This window comes from Dendrobium catenatum, unplaced genomic scaffold, assembly GCF_001605985.2.
Source record: "Dendrobium catenatum unplaced genomic scaffold, ASM160598v2 fragScaff_scaffold_1221, whole genome shotgun sequence".
NCBI classification, from domain to species: domain Eukaryota; kingdom Viridiplantae; phylum Streptophyta; class Magnoliopsida; order Asparagales; family Orchidaceae; genus Dendrobium; species Dendrobium catenatum.
This window is the reverse complement of record NW_021319683.1, coordinates 2,063,539-2,083,122: the sequence shown is the minus strand read 5'-3', so window position 1 is coordinate 2,083,122 and position 19,584 is coordinate 2,063,539. Positions and strand designations below refer to the sequence as shown.

Sequence of the window (19,584 nt, the reverse complement as noted above, 5' to 3'; positions counted from 1 at the left end):
TTGACTCTCTAAAGATTTAAAGGAGAAAAATTAATGATTATCCCTCTTCTTTTAACTCTTTTAGTGGTGTAATTTCTTATTGAATCAAAACTATTTCAAATTAAAAATTGGACAAAGAAATAGAAATATGTTTCATCTTCTTACATGTATCTATCTCATTTGACTATTTTTTGCAAATCAATGATTGTATTTCAAATTTTTTTTCTCAAGCTATCTGTCCATATAATATAAATCAAGTTTTTATTTATAGATTACTCTTCCCTATAAAAGAAAGTGAGTTCCTTTTTATTCTTATATTTGAAAGATAATTTCACAATTGAGAATCTTTAAAGACTTTAAAAGGAAGTAAGTTGGCAAATATGAAAAGAGGCATAAAATGAGTTCAAAATAAAAAGATGCGCAATGTTTGTCAAAAAGTACAAGATGGATAAAGTGTATTAAAAATTAAAAGATGGATAAAGTGCACAAAAATTTGATAAAGATGCGCAAAATAAGCCCACAATAAGGTAGCTTTCCTACCTGTCATGTCTTAAATCTTAGACAAATCCATATGCCAATTGATATCATCCACATTTGAATTTGAGTATCATGATATTTGATTCATCACTTTGAAATGTTATTCTCTTAAGATATATTTTTGAAAATAACATATTTTCTTTCTAATTTATCTTCTGAATTAGATTTTTATTTTAAAAAGGACTTTAACCTTGAAGGAGCCTGAGCTAGGGTTACTAAAATTCAAATTTTCAACCTTTTTAGATCTTAGTGCATTCAATTTATTTCTTACTAAGTTTTGAATAAAATAAAGAGGACTCTTTCTCATTTTGAGAAAATTTATTGAAATTAATTGATTCTTCTTAAACATCACCACCACCTCCACCTGATCAGGGTCAGTTTGATCTTTTGTGCTTGTTTTATTTATTTATTATTTGTTTTTTTTATGTATTTCTCTTCTTTTTGATAATGTCAAAGGGGGATAACGCATTTGTCTGATTGCATTTATTTATCTATTATTTTAGTTTGATTTTTTATTACTTAGTTTCTTAATTTTATTTGTCTTAAATAAAAATATATATTTTTAGTATCCCCTATTTTTTAATATTGTTATTTTAGTGAGGAGGAGATTAGGAAAAAATATTTTTTTTTAATTTGTAAAAAATGGGGAGATTATTGCAACTTGAGCTTACGAATTTTTATTTTTGATGATAATGAACATTATGTCTCAAATTCTTATGTCTAATTTTATTACAATATCTATTTGTTTGTGTGTGTACTAATATTTCACGAATACCATGCACCATCTAATGAAGATTCAAGGCTCAATATAGGATCGAATAGGTTATATTCTAAAGATTTTTGTAATATTCATTGATATATTTTTAATTTATTGAGTCAAGTCTTATAAGGGTGTATGCTAACTTGGTGATCATACACACACACTCAGGAGGAGTGAAATTGAGTCAAAACCAAAAGTTTAAATTTTGAACTAATCATACTATACGACTTATATCATACTGTACAATCAATTCATATAATTAGTCGTACTGGACGATTTAGGTCATTCAGGATAATCAGTTATGAACATGAAAAATAGCCTCCATTCATAATTTAGGCAAGATTTTAATATTCAAATTTTGTTATATTCATCTAGGAAGATATACATTGTATCTGATGATCTATGACAATCATGCCTAAATTGATCTTGTAATTAGGGGACTAATTATGATTAATTTATTCAATCCGATAATCTAGGATAATCAGTGATGATCGTATTGGATAATTGAGAGGATGTATGCGATGACCCCCAATAGTATAAGATGAAAACCTTAATTTGTCAACTAATAATCTCGAATGATCTCATAATAGTCCTAGATGATCAGTAGAAACTCTTGAACTGATTGTAGAGGATAATACATGTTGTATTATAAAAAAGGGCTATTTTGAACTAATCGTATAGGACTATCGTACAGGATCGTACTGGACGATCTTTAACGACAGAATTGATTTTTTAGGGGTTTTGAAGCCCTTTATTTAAGCTTTCTCCAAAGACATTATAAATGTATTTTGGCATGCATTGACTCTTTGTTCTTCTAAAGAAAACTTGAAGAGAGAGCCTTGAAATAGAGAGAAGAAATGGTGGAGCTTGAGAGTGAGAAGATCCTTGTGGGTTTTAAGAGAGTGTGGAGGGTGTTTCACGTGGTTACTCCAGGAAACTTGCACCTTAGTACCATTGTATTTATGGTTTGTCTTGAGGAAAGTTTTGGGAAGAAGAAGATCCCTTTGATATCAAAAAACCTGACTACTCCACGCACCGTGGAAGGTGAAAGTGATTCCAGGTTCTTTGCCTCACTAGGAGGGTAAAAAAGAGTCAAGTTTCCCTGCCTGTGAAAGGAGCATGGTCCCTGCCATATCGTGATGGTGGAAAGATTTTGTAAGGGCTTCTCTACCTAGCTGTGGGGGCTAAAAAAGAGTTTAGTGTAATATCTGGAACGGGAGGTTCCGGGGAGTGGACGTATGTCAGGTTGACCGAATTACTAAAAATGGTGTATTTGTTCTTGGTTTTATTTTTTGCACCTTTTTTGTATTTATTTTTGTGTTAATTATGTGGTTGAAAATCTTTATTTTTCTATTATTATGAAATTATTTTGCTTCCGTATCAAGGGATAAAATTATTTGTTTTCAGATGTTGAAACAACTTTAAAAAGAGGATTTATCTTTATGTTTAAAGAAGTTTTTTAAATCACCAATTCACCCCCCTCTCTTGGTTAACCTCGATGATAGTTTATAAAGGTTTAACAACTCTCACGAACTTTAGTTATAGGTGTATAATAAATTATTATACAATATAACAAGAAAGATAAGATAGACTGATTGTGCTACTTTTTTTTTTTTTACTAATTGTTATGCTAATTTACTTACCCTCGAACCATATATATGTTATGATATTTGATTTAGTGAATTAATTCATATACAATCTTATGGTAAAAAAAAAAACTTGTAAGCATAGCATATGATTATATACCATCTTAAGATCATGATAAAAGGAGGGATATTATTTGAAAAAAATAAAGAACTTAACCTATAAGCTTAATTACATATAGAAGTATGAAGCTAACTATATACACAAGATCAAGTGCTAGAATGAACCTTAGACCTATCCCTCATAAAATATATGAATTTCATTGGTCAATGATGGTCCTTGACTTGAACATCAATATTGAATGACTCAAGGAACTCTAATGGCAACAAATTTTCTATTAGTATTGCGCCTAATTTAGTTAAAAATGAGAACACTAAACACATTGAATTGAATATAGAAAATTTATAAATTGGCTTTATCGACACATCTCACATACCATTAACTAATCAACTGACACATGTCATGAGCAAGGGAGCACCCACTTCAAGATTTCTAGAAATTAAAGAAAAAAATAAATCTACAACAGATTTCTTTCTCTTGAAATAGTGAAAACTAAAATATAAAGTTCTACATCAAATGTTTCATAGTATAGCTTATCTTCATGTATTAATATCTAATATTAACACTGCCTTATATAAGTCTCCCTATGTGGGTTATCTCCTAAGTGCTTTATATAATATTCCTTTTCATAGACTTTTTAAAAATTTATTTATTTTTCAAATTCAGTGATTTGATTTCATACTCATACAAGGCAAAAGCATCCTAAAGTTCAACAAGTTTGTGTAAAAAGATATCCAATCTTTACTATAATAATATGATAAGCAAAGACTACTTGACATCTTCCCCCTTCACTGACAGCCAATTAAGAGAGCCTTCATAGGGCTCCACTTGCTGAAATGATAAAGCTTTGTTTGGATTTTGAAGAAGATATCTTATTATCTTAACTTTTCTATGAGATCGATTATAATCCATGAAGGAGAACATGACATGCCTCTAGATTAATGCTTTGTTTGATTAGGCTTGGGCTTTGTTTGGGACGACTTTTTTATTACTTCTTAAAACAGTTTTTAGTACAAAAATTTTAATTTTTGTTCTAAAAGCTACTTTAAGAAGCAGGAGCATGAGCCGTCCCAAATGAACTAGAACTCCATTTTAAAAAGCAATAAAAAAGTCATCACAAACGAAGCCTTAATTTCTCCATTTTTCAGTTTCTAGAAACCGAAATCAATTACTTTTAAAAGTTTGGAAGAACAATTTTTATATAATTCCTTTTCAGGTAACTCCATTTTTTTACAGTTAGAAAAGTAACATGATTTCTGCTTATTCAGTTTCAAACTCAGTTTCTAAAAATAAGCACTTCAAAAATGTTACTCGGGCTTAGTTTGATTGGATGTTTTTTGTGCTTATTCCTTTTTAAAACGGTAAAATTATTTCTTTTTAACTGTTTGGTTCCTCAAACCACGTTCCCAATAACACCATTTTTTTATTTTTCTACTGTTTTGAGAAAGCCTTTTATATGTGCCTTCTTCGTTAGAAAACTCCTTTTTATGAACCATTGTTTCTTAAAACTATCTTTTACAAAAATACCTAATAACCAAATGAAGCCTCAAACAAAATTTAATAATTAAAACTCTATTTTAGTAAACCCCTTTTTTTCAACATCTATTTCTAAAACTTTATTTTAAATAAGCAACAACCCAATCAAACAAAGCCTAAAAAAACTCCACTCCCTCAAAATAGACAAAAAAAAAGCTATTTACTTCGAGCAGGTGGACGAATCAAACATCCCAAGCAAAAATTGTTTTGACACTCTTAAATTTTGAATAATCCAACTACTCTAAAGAGCCATTTGGAATCACTTCTTATTTCTCTTGTTTTTTTTATTATTATTAGTATTCTTATTTAATTACATTAAAACTTTAATATGCAATAAAAAAGCGTTGGAAATCATAAATACATTTTTTTTTCTTGAAAATTATACAATTACTAATGACAAAAGCTATTGACAACGGCTGTTTTATTTTTTTATTTTTTGTTTTTGAACATTTAGACTAATTAAAGCAAATTCAAATACATTATATACGTATACTTCGAATTCAAAATATTTTGTTTGATAACAAAAACTCCCAACGGCGACTAGTGAGATTGTGTAGTAACCAATGTGATTTTCATTAAAAATACAGATATCAAAAAACCTTTTATTTGAAAATTATCAAAAACAACTTAATTTACTTAAAAATAAATTTTCAAATACAATCAATCATATCTTTTAAAAATAATAAATATAAATTAAAAATCATCCCAAACTGCGACTATAAAACTACAAAAATATACTGTATACTTGATTTTTTTTTCCCTTCACCTTCAACGATTTTACAAGACAGTAATCAATGCAATAAAAAATCTTATAAAGGTTCCTTAGTACCATCCAAATAATGAAGATCTACCTTATAAAATATTCAAGTTATGCTACATCCTCAGTAAAATTTTACCAGGGATTTCCACAGCAAAGATTTTTCTTTAGTTGGATGTTCATCAGTAGATTGCAATAGATCATAAAAAAATTGATTTTTTTACAGCACGTAACAAGTTCAACAATTTCACATCTTTCATAATAATTTGATAATTTTCTTCATTAGTCATTAACAGTATAGGCGTTGCTCTAATTTCCATTCATAAAATTCAAAAAAAAATTGCCAAGCATAGCTGCTCAGCTGTAAATTCTACTGAGATCGCTCAAGCATGAAATTTCACACCTTTCAATAATAGTTTTTGTAGTACTTTCATCGGCCATAGGAAGGCATAAGTATTGTTTTACTAGTTCAGCTTGGCCACCAAGCAAAGGAATACAGTGTGAGGGTATTTTTGCAGATTAAATGATGGGTGAAGAGGCCGTGAGGGAATTCAAAAAGGAAAAAATGACCTACAGGATAAGGAATGCAACTGAAACTCCACAAAAAATAAAAGCCCTACGAGCTGGCACCATAAACATGAATCCTATCTTCAATACGTTCCTTGCAGGCTGGACAGGTATGACTGCCCTTCTCCCTGCCTTCTTCATTGCAGCTGTAACATAAAACCTGATGGGCACATGGTAAGAAAACTACTGAGACCTCGTTGTCCCTGCAGACCCAGCATATCCTGTGTTTATTGTTCTGTGGCGAGCGTCGCGGCTCAGGAAGAAGAACCTTAGGATTGGATTCTGCAAGAGGTTTTGGTGCCTCTGTATCTACTGAATGAATCAGTCGGGCAGCTGCAGCGACTTCCCTACGCCTTGAAAGTTCCTCTTCCAATCTATGAATGTCATCTTTATAACGCTGGAAATCTATTTCAATCTTCTGGCGCAAACCCTCTTGCCTTCTCTTGCAGTTCGCTTCAGCAGCTTCCTTGGCTCTATGTTCCTCCTCAAGGAGTGAAAGGGCTTCTTCCTTGTCCTTCATTTCTTGTCTCCATTTAATCTGCCAATCAAGAAAATTGAAGTGTAAACGAAGTAATGTGACTACGAAAGACATCACATAATAATTTTCCTAAGAAATGTGACTACGCAAGTCATTCAAAGTCCAAAGCAAAAGAAAGTTAACAAGGAGCAATCCAATTAAATAGAATTTTACTTTTATATTTATATATGCATTAAGTATTGTAAGAGAATGTTATTGTGATTTTGGGTTGTAGTAGCAATTAGAAAGTTAAAGTGCAAAATTAAAGATTTTGAAAATTTGAATTTTAGATTTTCTAAATTTTGGAGGGACAGGTTAATTCCTTATGTGCGCATATTTAATTGAATGAATTAATTTAAATTAAATATGAGCTCATGCTTGGTTGGCTGGCTAAGGGAAGAAAGCTGGGGCAGTTATTAGAAGTTATGCACTCTTTCCAACATTAATGTTGCCAAAACCTCCCCCAACTCCTTTTTCCCTCCAATTAAGTAATTCAAATGTAACGTGTACAACTATTTAAGCCAGATGAATAAAAACAACAAGAAGCTTTTATCCCACTACATGGGGTCGGCTATATGAATCCTTTTTCTCCATTATATCCTATTAAAAGTCATACTATCATTTAAATATAAAAAAAAGCCATTTTCAATACTTTCTACCCAAGTTGCTTTATAGATCTACTGCTACTTTTCATAACATAGGTCGGATCATATATCTACTCTCCTAACAAGATCATCAGATGATGTGACCAAATCGTTTAAAGAGACTCTCTAATCTTATTTGCCATTGGAACTATTCCAACCTTTTCCCGTATATACTCATTTCAAATTCTATCTCTAAGTGTGAAGCCACTCATCTACCTGAGCATTCCCATCTATGTAACTTTTAAATTAATTTTATGCTTCTCTTTTAATACCCAATATTCTACACCATAAAGCATTGCAGGTCATACCACCATCTTATAAAATTTTCCCTTAAGTTTGAGGGGTATTTTTCTATCACAAAATAGGTTCAATGCATTCAGCCACTTCAACTATCTAGCTTGAATTCTATTAATAATATATCCATCTATTTCACCATGAGATATCTAAAATGTGGACTCTTAATGACTTGATCACCCAATGTCAATGCTACAAGTAGATCTATTACTATTAAAATTATACTCCATATATTCAATTTTGGATCAAACAAACGAAAATCTTCAGACACTATGGTTGAACTCCATATTTTTAAGTTTTTCATCAACTCCCTCTCCAATCTTATCAACAAGATAAATATCATCAACAAAAAGCGTACAACAAGGTATATTCTCTCGCAAATGTCTAGTAAGAACATCCATGACTAGTGTAAAAAAGATATGATATAATCCAAAACAACCTTGTGTTTAAACACAAGTAATAGCTCTTATATACATATCTTTAATAACATTATTAACTCTTTTTTTTTGTAGAACTCTCCAGATCGCTTTTCTTTGAACTTTATCATATGCTTTTTCTAAATCAATAAATATCAAATGTAGATCATTTTTCCTCTATCCATACTTCTCTATCAAACCTCTCAACAAGCCAAATAAAATGAAGAGAAAAAGTTGTATTTGCAAGATTTGAAGTTCTTTCCAAGAAAAGGAGGCTTAGTGGCCAACACTCACTTGAAAAAGTTTGGTGGTCTCTTCAACCTTACTATTTTTATAAGTAGCAAGTATTTTGTATCTTTATTTTTAAAAGTTTTTTTATATATATAAAACTTTTCTACAATCACCCTCTCATCATTTCACACTCATTTCCTAGCATTATCCGCATAAAATCGCATCCAAAACCCTTATTAAAGTTATTGATCAAACTAAAATTGAATCTAACCTAGTTGAATTCTAGCTCCCATTTGACCCACAAAAACTCTTAAACTTCATGAAAATCTGAAAGATTATTCATAAAACACTCTTCTTCCATCTCCAAGTATTTCCAAGTCTTGAAGTGCTCATCAATTGAAGGCTTGAAGCCTTACAAAACTTAAAATTAACTTATCAGAATTCAATTAGATTTGCAATACCCTTGTGCATCACCTTCTTATTGTATTGTACTTTAACACCACTCTAGTCCAACCTCTCCTAAGGCTTACACATCATCTCTGACACATTTGGAAGTCTCTCAAGGCCAAATCGGTAACCGATCAGGGGATAAACCATTGGTGACCACAACACAATCCTCTGTAAGCTTTTATACAAGGGAGAAGACCAAGACCATAGTAGAGCTATCAAGTGGGTTTGGTTAGTCGATAAGCATAATCTTCTAAAAGCCTTAATAGACTAGTGCACATGGGTATGGGATTAAATTGTTCAACCATAATGAGCTTAAGCCAAACCATGAGCCTATTTCTCATTCTAATTTTCAATTTCATAAGATTTTATTTTGGCATGCAATTAGAAAAGAATGGTGGCTTGGTTCACTTGCTAACCGTAACTCCTTTGCACGCTCTCATGGTCGAAAACTAATCTTTGTATTGGTATCATATTAAGAATGACAATAGTGATAAAAAATTTTCGGTTGAGAATTAATTTATAGTAATGCAACACTCCATTGATAAACTTACATTCATATTGTAGGCATATTGTTGAAAACATGGAAGGACAACGGACAACAAACAAGAGACAAACACTTGTGAGAGACACCAATAACAAAGAGCATGATAAATCAACCCTTAAGAGGGCAAAAGAGAGCTTGATCCTTGAACTTGTTGAATTATCATATGCATATGCCAACTAGGTTACTAGAGATTCTAAATCATAAATGAAGCTTTAGCCCTTAGGTTTGTGAAATGTGCTAGTTTGACCCTTAAGCTTATTGAATTAGGATTTGTATATTTACTCAACCTTTGGACTTTGTTGAATCAAAGATGCCGCCCAAACCTTAAGCTTATCAACTAAAACTTTTCACGAGTTCCCCTTAAGTTTATTGAACTAGTTCTTAATATTCAAACTCAATCTTTTAGATTTATAAAGCTTGATGTTTGTATGCTAGTTTGGTTTCAAGAGCTTATCGAATCAACAAGGTAACTTGACTCTTTAAATTTGAGAGCTAAGAAATTTTCTCAAATCAATCTTTAGGTTTATTAAATTGGGACTTGAAATTCAAGATCAATTTTTAAAAAATGTTGAACTTGAAATTGGTATGTTGGGTTGACTTTTTATAGCTTATTGAACCAATAGAACAACTCAACCTTTAGGTTTGTGAGTTGAGATTATTTCTACTACATTTCTTGATTTTATTGAACCAAGTTAATATTTGGTATGCTGACTTGGCTTCTTAATCTTATTGACTAACTAAAACATCTCAAACCTCAGGTTTATGCAATGAGATTTTTTGATAGGTTATAAAAATCAAATCGGACCGGTTAGTTCAACTATGAATCAATCACAAGGCCGGTTCGGATCATATTAAAAATCGATTTGAACCGATCAAAACCGCTAGTTCGATCGACGAACTGCTGAATTGATCCCGTTTCCATAGAAACGACCATTTCAACGCTATTTGATTTAAATAATTAAATAAATTAATTCAATAAATTTAGCATAAAAAATGGTTAAATATAATAAATTAATTTAAATTTTATAATGAGCATTAAATTTACATAATAATCACTTTCAGACTAACCACCAACAAAACTCACCCACATGGTCTCACCACCTCATGTGAGCTCTTATCATACGCAAACTAAAAAAGCTATATAAACAAGATCAAAAAAAACCTTTTAAGTGATGCGGGACTAAATAATTTAATTAATATTTTCAAATTTAAACATATACATTATATATTTTTTAACAAATTTTTTAATAATATAAATATTATTTATTTATTTTATTAATCATATTTAATTGTTTTCTATTTAAAATTTTCATAAACTATTAAAAAATAATTTTTAACTATTTATTATATTTAAATAATTTAATATGAATGATTTATAGAATCTTGTTTATAATGTGAATTTAATATAAAATTTATATTTGTAAATTTATTTAAATATATAATATAAATTAGCAATAATTTATATTAAATTTATAAGTTTATATGTTAACTAAATTTACTTTTCAATCACAAATTTATATTATTGCATAATTCTTATATGCTTATTGTATCATTTATTTTTCAATTAAATGATTTTAATATTTATAACGTTATTTGGTTCAACATTCGATTCAATCCTGTTCGAACCATTGAACCTTGAGCCTCTCTATTTTGATTTGATGTTCGATACGGTTTTCACAACATTGATTTTTACTACTTTGGCTCCTAAGTTTATTGAATTGGGACTTGATACTCGAGCCCAATCCTTGGATGTGTTGAGCTTGAGATTAATATGCTGTCTCGATTTCTTGAGCTTGTTGAATCAACAAATAGGTTAACCCTTAAGATTATGAGGTCATAACTTTTCTCTATATCATGAGTAGTATTGTTCGGGTAAGGGGTTGTTTGGTTTGTTAAAAAAAATGCATAGTAAAATAGAATATAACATGCATAAAAATGCAATATATTTGAAATGTTTAGAATTGTCTGGATGTGTAAAAAAAATGCAGTGTATCAAGTAAAATGAATGCAAGGGGGTGGCGACGATAACAACTTTGGTGTTAGTGACAGAAAGGTGTGGACAATGGAGGAGGACAGATACATGCATTGATAAAGGGCAACTTGCGGCATGTGGAAAATTGTCGTGGCAGGCAATCATAGTCGGTGGAATGCAACGGTCGACAATGGTAGGCAGCAGCTAGCGATAATGCGGGGGCAACAACCAACAGTGGTGCGAAACTGTGATAGTGGAGTCAACTTTCAGCGTATTTGAAATTTGGCCGAAAATGTGTTAGTTTTGAATACATAAAATATTAACTATGAAGTGAATTTGAAATTTACTAAAATTTTACTATGAATTCCTTTTTCACCAAATTAAACACAAAAATTTTAAAAAACTACTATATTTAGAATACTTTACAATCACTTATCAAACTGAACAACCCATAAACAAAAATTACCTTTTGTGATTCTAACAACAAAGCTTGACTAAGCTCCCTTGAAGATGATTTATATAAAATTGTCCCGTGTTTGGTAGGAGAGTTTTCAAAGATAGCCCAACTTTAGCCTTTAGATTCATGAGCTGATAACAGTTTAATAATTTGGCCTTTAGAGCTTGCTAAGTTGATTACATGCTGGCTTAAACCTTGGACTTATTGAGCTACTGAGAGAGTAAATGTGTAAATTCCATTGCAAGAGATCGTCAAATTTATATGCTTAGCTCTAACAAGAGTCTTACGACCTGAGCAGAATCAAGGCTTGCCTTTAAACTAACTGAACTGATGGAAATGCATCCCAAATTTAATTTAATTGTTAGAGTCTACTTTGTATAATGACCCTTCCTTTAGGCTTGCTAAATCAAGAGATATCTTTTAATTTATTTGCTTGAGCTTGCTGAGTTTCTGACTAATTTGGGATATGCTAGAGGTTTTCGACTGAGAGATTTTTTATTATTAGCCCCAATATGTCATTTTAGAAGCTTGACCAGATTTTCCCATTTTGAGGGGGGAGGGATATAAAATAACCCTTTATGGAATGGCCTTTCAGCATGGGATCTCCAAAGAGAAAATACCTTCAGGTCAAATTATAGAGCCATGAAAGAAACTTGATTTCTTCCAGACCCATTCTTCAGGGATTGTGATGCCAACATATCATAGCACATTTTTTCACCATAAAAGTTTGGGTATTTAAAGTCTTGACCTCAAATTTGCCTTATATGATATGTCAGTAGCAAATCTCTAGAAATTGCATTTCTAAGAAATTATGCCCCAGCGTTCCACATTCTTGTTTGGATATTTTGAGGCCTTGACTTCAGAGTTAGTTGTCAGGACCTTTCAATGCCAGATCTATAATAATTTCATTACCCACATGTCACAAATAACAATTCATATTTTATATTGTTGGGATTTGTTGAAGAGGATAGGAGATCTTCTTTCTCTCTTTGTATCTAGAGAGAGGGAGAGATAGGATGGTCCAGCTTTAGGCTAGTGTTATTATGCGAGCCATCACACCAATATAATATATATATATATATGTTAAATTGAGAGGAACGAGAGGGAAAAGCTTGAATTTTATTAAGCAATCTACTCCCTATTTATAGATCTATACAAGGTATATCAATAAGGAAACAAATAACTCTTATAATAATATGAATATAATTATTCCTAAATCAATGGGAGGAATTAATGCAATCCTTGTAGTCCTCCCACGGATTACTGTTCACAGCCGTGGATGTCTTCGGGATCGTAAGGTTGAGATTTAACAATATATATATATATTAATTTTATTTATAGATGTTATATGTGATGTATTAGATGAGAAAAATTGAATAAAGCTTTAAAATATTTCCTCTTGAAAAATCAGCTCTCCCCTCTCTCTCCCTCTCTAAATCTAAAGAGAGAAAGAAGATCTCCCTTCCTCTTCAAGAAATTCAAACAAGCTAGTATCAAAGCCTGGTGGAGACGATCAAGGGGTAAGGAGGAGAAAGCTTCTTATAATCAAGAACAGATTGGTGACAGAGTAGGGACCTGGTTTTCTTGAGCCTGCAAGAGGCGGAATCGAAGTCTGTGCAGGAGGTTCAGAGCGGGTTCGTCCACGTGTGGGAGGCAGATGGGAGGCCGTGGAGCGGGCAACGTTGGCAATCGACCGGCAGGTGTGCAATCGAAGCCATGTGGAGGAGATGAGGCAGACTGCGTGAGACTTTAGTCACGTTCGAAGCCGCGTTAGATTGTTCCTGCATGAGGATCAAAGGCAACAGAGGTTCGTTAGGTTAGAATGCCTAATCCATGCAGGGACAGTCGAGATCGCACGGAAGGGGGCACGCAAAAGTGCCATAGGCAGGCACCAAGCTGGGCACGGGCTGAGCCTAATCAAGACTAGCACGCGGATATGTGCACGAAAGGTTTGCATGCTTGGGTTCGCGCGGAAGGTGGGACCACAGGTCCGCAGACTGGTGCATGGCGTGCGTGCAAGGCCATTGACAACGTGGGTTTCGTGCATGCAAAATAAGGGCAACAACTGGTCGCAAATCGTGAGATGATGCGCAGGGCAGGGCGCAAGCGGACAAGAAGGGCAAGGGCCGAACACGCACAAGGTGCGGGATCAATCAGCGTGTGCGAGGCTAGAGGCTGATTCACTCGCTCGATGTGCGTAGGCAGTAGGCGGAGAGCAACCTTCTTCCGCGAGCAGGGAGCCAAGTTGTGGTGGGCGCCTTTTAGACATCAAGGTCGCCATTAGAAGCGGATCAATCGGCAGGAAGCATTGGATTGCTGCATGCAAAAGAAGAGACAGGTGGAGGTGGAGGTGGAGATGGAGGAAGGTTCTTGATCAAGAAAGAAAGAAGGCAGGTCGGTACTGGCGTGGGTCTGAATCAGGCCAGGCAAGCGACGGGCTTGGTAAACACATGGTTGCGCGTGGGCATGGGAGCAGTCGTGCAGGCTGGTTGCGGACGACAGACGCAAGAGTACAAAATGGGTACTTGGGTGTTGTATGCGGGGGAGATCGCACGGGATTGGTGTAAGTCTTTCTTTCTTGGTTATTCCTTTTGAACAGGTTTTTCTTTGATTGTAAATTCTAAACCAAGGTGAAGATTATTAGGTTTTGGTCCAAATTTAGGCTAGTGTTATTCTGTGAGACATCACACCAACGTAAAATCTATGTATAGAGGATATTTGTTATGTATTAAATGAGAAAAAATTGAATAAATCTTTAGAATATTTTCCACCTAAAAAATCTGCTCTCCCCTCTCTCTACCTCTCTCCCTCTCTCTAAATCCAAAGAGAGAAAGACCTCCCTCCTCTTCAAGAAATCCCAATATATAGATTTAAGACCTTGACCTCCAGTGGGTTATTGGGACCCTATGGATCACAAAAGTTGCACTATATAGACGCCACACTCCACTGCTCATCGCACAACTCTGGATATTTGAGGTATAGACCTCAGATTTGGCTTTCAAGATCTTCCCGTGACGGATCTATGTAAATTGCATTGTCCAAATGTTGCCCACTGCTGTTAAGTGAGCAACATTGCATATTTGAGGCCTTGACCTCAAAGTAGGTTATTAAAAATGTTTGGTGGCAGATCACTTTATGAACAATACTACTCAAATGCTATAAAGTGACGCCCTTAGTGCGACTAAAATATTCTTCAAATAAAAGTTATGTCGTGAAAAAGCTTGTCTAGGAAGTCCAAGTCTTTACTTTAAGGATGTATTGTTTGTACCTTTGAGGATAACCTACTGTAAAATTTATGGCCAGTTGAAACCTTCTTTAGGAGTCTCTTTTTTGTGATGGTCTAAAGCATCTTATAAAACATAAATCTTAAATTTTGGTATGCTACCAAGATCTTCCAATGGAGGATCTTTAAAATATGCATTTACCAAATATCACATCACAAGGTTCACTTCACGGCATATTTAATGAAACTCAAATAATTTTGGAAATTGGGTTATGGCCCATGCAACTTTCTTATATACCATTCCAAGTCTAACTTTGGGATATAATTCTGGATAGCTTGTTTGGAGATTTGTTGCTAGTTTTTAATCTTCCTTCACAATCCTCTCTCCTAGATAGGAGGAATAATTCTGTGCAGAGTCCAAACGTACTTCTATGTCCGGACTCCAATGAAATTATGACGCGTGTATTGCACAAGTGGAATTATTCATTTGCATTTTTATATCTTGTCAGCCCAACTAACCCAGACCGTCTAGTTCAATTTTTAGAGTTGGCACATCTTTTTCAGGAAATCAACCACGAAAGCTCCCCAACTTTTAAAGCATTTAGATGAAGAAACTATTGCTACTTGTTAAGAAGAAAAAGAGAGAAATGCCGATGAAGATGAAGACTGATTTGGAGAAGGACATTGCATTCTTTAAATAGATGAGATTTCCACAGGAAGCGGACGCCAAAAATCAGTATGCAGATGTCCAATAAGCAGAATAGTTGAAGCTGAAAGAACTACACATGGAGGGAAAGCTAAGTTTTGGAGATGAACCGGAAGTTATTTTTGCTGGAGTTGTTATAGGTTTCAACTTATCGGCAATGTTGAAACTCCTTCCAAGTTTTTCAGACTATATGTGAGCATGTAGCCAATATACACAATTTTGAGATGTATACGAGTTGTTTGTTGTTTATTTTGGATTTTTTAGACATAAGTGTTCACTACATATCTTGGGCGTATTTACTACGTATTTTGTGCGTATCTTATGTGTATTTCCTGCATATTTGTTGCATGTTTTTTGCATGTTTACTTTGTATTTATTTTCATTTTTTGCAGGTAGTGTATGAGAATGAGACGTATGAGATTTATTGTAGTTATGCCCATAATGCTGGTTTTAGTGTTCGTAAAGATCATCACAGTTACTGGCCAAATTCCATAAAGATAAAATGCAAGGTGTTGATCTGAATTCCCAAATGAAATATCGGAAACCAGAGAACATAACGGGATGTCCTGCTATTGTTAGATTTACAGTATATAAAACTGGAATTTAGAAGGCCAAAAAATTTAATGAAAACCACAATAATTAATTGGCTAGACTAGAAGATCGGCAACTTCTTAGATCATATAGGAATGTGTGTGATGAGAAAGAAAGCTTCAGTTCTTAAATCAATGACAGAAGCTGAAATAAGAACTCTTGATGTATTTTTCTATCATGCAGATGAAGTAGAAGGTATGCATAATGTTGGATTCACTAAGAGGGATGCATAAAACTTTATTCAAAAATATAAAAGAGCAAAGATTGAATTTGTGGATACTAATTCTTTGATTCAATTCTTTAAAGATTGTCAAGTTGATGACATGTTCACATGGGACGTCCAAATTGATGAAGCTGATAGATTGTTAATTTTTTTTTATAGATGGGATGGATAGGATAAATTATGACTGTTTTGGAGATATAATGATTTTTTTATACTAGCTATAGGCTTAATAAGTATAATTTAATCTGTGCACCTTTTGTCAGAGTTAATAATCATTGGTAAAACATTCTTCTTGGGGTGTCCTTGTCAGAGAGATAAATGAATCATTTATGTGGTTGTTTATAACATTTTTATGAATAATAGGTGATAAACATCCAAGAATAATATTTACTGATTAAGACTAGGTAAATGCCAGGGCTATAGAAGTTGCATTACCTCAAACTCGGCATAAACTGTACCAATGGCATATCTGTAAAAAGATTCCATCGAAAGTTTGGTGCTTCAATAGTAACAACAAAGCTAGAGGTATCTTCCATAAGTGTTTGAACAAGTGTGTCTCTGAGGAGAGATTCGAGAAAACATGAGATAAAATAATCACAGAAGGGAACCTTCATGATCATGGTTGGTTGGGGATCTTTATAAGTTAAGGAATAAGTGCTCAACAATATTAAATAAGGACTATTTTAACATGGGCATTCGGTCCACACAGCGAGCGAGTCTACTAATAACGTGTGTCATGGTATTTCGAAGCCCATAAGTTCTATAACTGATTATTTTTTAGGCTAAGAGAAGTTATGGCTACATGACGCCAGAACGAATATGATGACAATTGAAAATGCAGCAAGTCGAAATATCGCATGTAATAAAAAGCAACCTTATTTTAAAGCAAGCTGTTCAATTTTACTCAAGAAAACTATATTCATTTTTGGAAAAAGAATTTTTGCAGGGTGTGGGTGGAATAAGTATAGAGTTTGTGTAAACTAATTCTTCAAAATTTTTTGTAAGTTGCACAGAGAATAAGGATCAATATAACCTTAGGTTGTTAACTTTGATGCACAAGTGGGTAGCATTCAATGCACATGCAAAAAGTTCGAGACGATAGGTTTACTGTGTTCGCATTGCATGAGAGTTTTGAGGCATCTAGATATGATGAAAATCTCTGAGAAGTACTTACTTTTGCGATGGTCAGCAAGAACTTGAAAAGATATATATTCGGGCCACATGTTCATAGGATCTTCAAAGAATAATCCTGAAGCTAGTAATGGATTCATATTCAGAAATCATCTCAGCAAATTTGTATATCAAATTAGCACACGAGCGTACGAGAATGAGGTTGAATAATACAAGTTAGCTACGATGAAAGACAGCTTAGATTTGATCCTTCATGGGAAGAGAAACAATCAGAAGTTTCTAGGAAGAACACAGGGTGTCATTGCAAAAGTGAAAGATCCACCAAATCGTAGGCTTAGGCCGAAAGGCAATCTCAAATGCAAAGTTGATAAGCCATTGGGAAAAGATGAAGCCAAAGAGTACAATTTAACTTCATGACTAATTGCTTTTCGTTATGTATTATTACAAAATGTGACTATGCCTGTGGTTAATTTTTTTTAACAGGGAAAGCTGTTGTGAAGGTAAATACATCAGAAATACCTTCACCTGCAGAGCCGTTAAATTTCTCAAACATGCCTGAATGTTTCACAGAGGAATTAAAACCAGCACAGGATCCAGTCAGCCGTCGTCTGAGTACACGAGCATGATGAGGGATATCATTGTTTCAGAGGAAAAAATATATTAAATTTATTTGTAATGATTAATTGATTTAATTGAAAATATTCATTGTAATTAAATTTATTTATAAGGAATGATTGCTAAACAGCTGCGTATTTATTGCTTATTACATGCGTATTTGATACGGATTCTATTTATATTATCTGCGTATTTATAATATTCATTGTAATTAAATTTATTTGTAATGAGTGATTTCTGCGTATTCGTGATGTAACTATAGCATATTTACTGAGTACATATTGTGTAATTACTGCATATTCAATGCGTATTCACTACATGTTGCATATTTATTGCGTTTTTTGTTGTGTTTCTATTGTTTACAACAAAAACTAAAGCACAAATCATTGTAATTAATTAACATTATGGAGGAAAACTACAAAACCTTACTTCTTAAGCAATATACGTAAACAATCTTGGAGTTGTGTTTATGTAGAACAACATTTAAAGAAATACTCGAACTCAAATTGATGATTTTTTCAGTCATCCCCAGTTAAGAAATCCCTTCTCTTACCATCAGTCAGTAATTTATTCATTAGTTTGTTATGTAGGTCAATAATGAACTCATCATGCCATACTCTCCATGGATGGTAAAATATAAGATTATCAACTTATTGCATGTCATCAATGTCAAACTTGCTTCTTATTCACATCTGATCTAGTGATATCGCATCTGCAAAAAATAGAATGTACTAGGTGTTGATCAACTTGAAAGAACCGCATTTCTAGATATTTCCAACCAACAGCCTTTAGAAAATCCCTCATCCTATATAGCTTGACTCTAATCACCTCAGCATGCAAATTTCAAAGCATATGGTCCTCATCTTCATACTATTGATGGACACAACACCTAAAAATCGACCACATGTTAAATACTAGCTTGTATTCTTTTGCTTTCTCTATCAAATCTTTCTTTATTGGAGAAAAAGCAAAATTTTTCACGAGCAGACCAATTCATTTCCATGATAATAAGCAAAGCAAAAGATTCGTAGCTAAACTATGCAAAATAATAACCTTGTGCAAGCGAAATTAAATGCGTAACCACCAAATCCTACGTCATAAATGAGTGCTTACTACGTATGTAATGCGTATCCTTTGCATATTTTATGTGTACTTAATGTGTATTGTATGTGTATTTTCCTATGATGCACCGACACTCCACTTAAAGAGAGTATGCAGTGTCGGACACGTGTCGGACACGGACAGGCGTCGGACGCGGCATAGACACGTGTCCGACACGGCATTGGAGTGTCGCAATTTGAAAAAATTAAAATTAAAATCGGAAACGCGTGTCGGACACGCGTGTCCGGTTATTAAATGATAAAATCGTCCGTTCTATTTAGCCTTTTCCACGTGTCTGACACTCAGTACCGCTCAGTACATGCTCGGTATTGCTCAATATATGCTGGGTGCCGCTTGGTACATGCTCGGTACTGCTAGGTACATGCTCAGTACCGCTCGGTACCGTTAGGTACATGCTCAGTACCGCTCGGTACCGTTAGGTACATGCTCGATACCGCTCAGTACTGCTAGGTACATGCTCGGTACCACTCGGTATCTTCCCATACAAACAACTTACAAACTTTAAAAACAAGCAGAACTTCATTTCCTGACCGGGCAGGTCGAACCCCGACAGGGGGCAGCGCCCCCTTGGACCCCCGGCAGACTGGTATACTGTTTTTTTGTCTGTA

At 33.7% G+C, this 19,584-nt stretch overlaps 1 protein-coding gene across 1 annotated transcript in view; it reads right to left on the bottom strand.

Annotated features, from left to right (window-relative positions):
* Nucleotides 1–5,659: 5,659 nt before the first annotated feature.
* LOC110108421 (MND1-interacting protein 1-like) overlaps nucleotides 5,660–19,584 on the bottom strand; it is a 39,014-nt gene continuing 25,089 nt past the window's right edge. Inside the window, exon 2 of the mRNA XM_020839052.2 lies at nucleotides 5,660–6,378. Coding sequence (XP_020694711.1) covers nucleotides 5,890–6,378 — 489 coding nt within the window. The 3' untranslated portion in view covers nucleotides 5,660–5,889. The remainder of the gene's footprint in view (nucleotides 6,379–19,584) is intronic.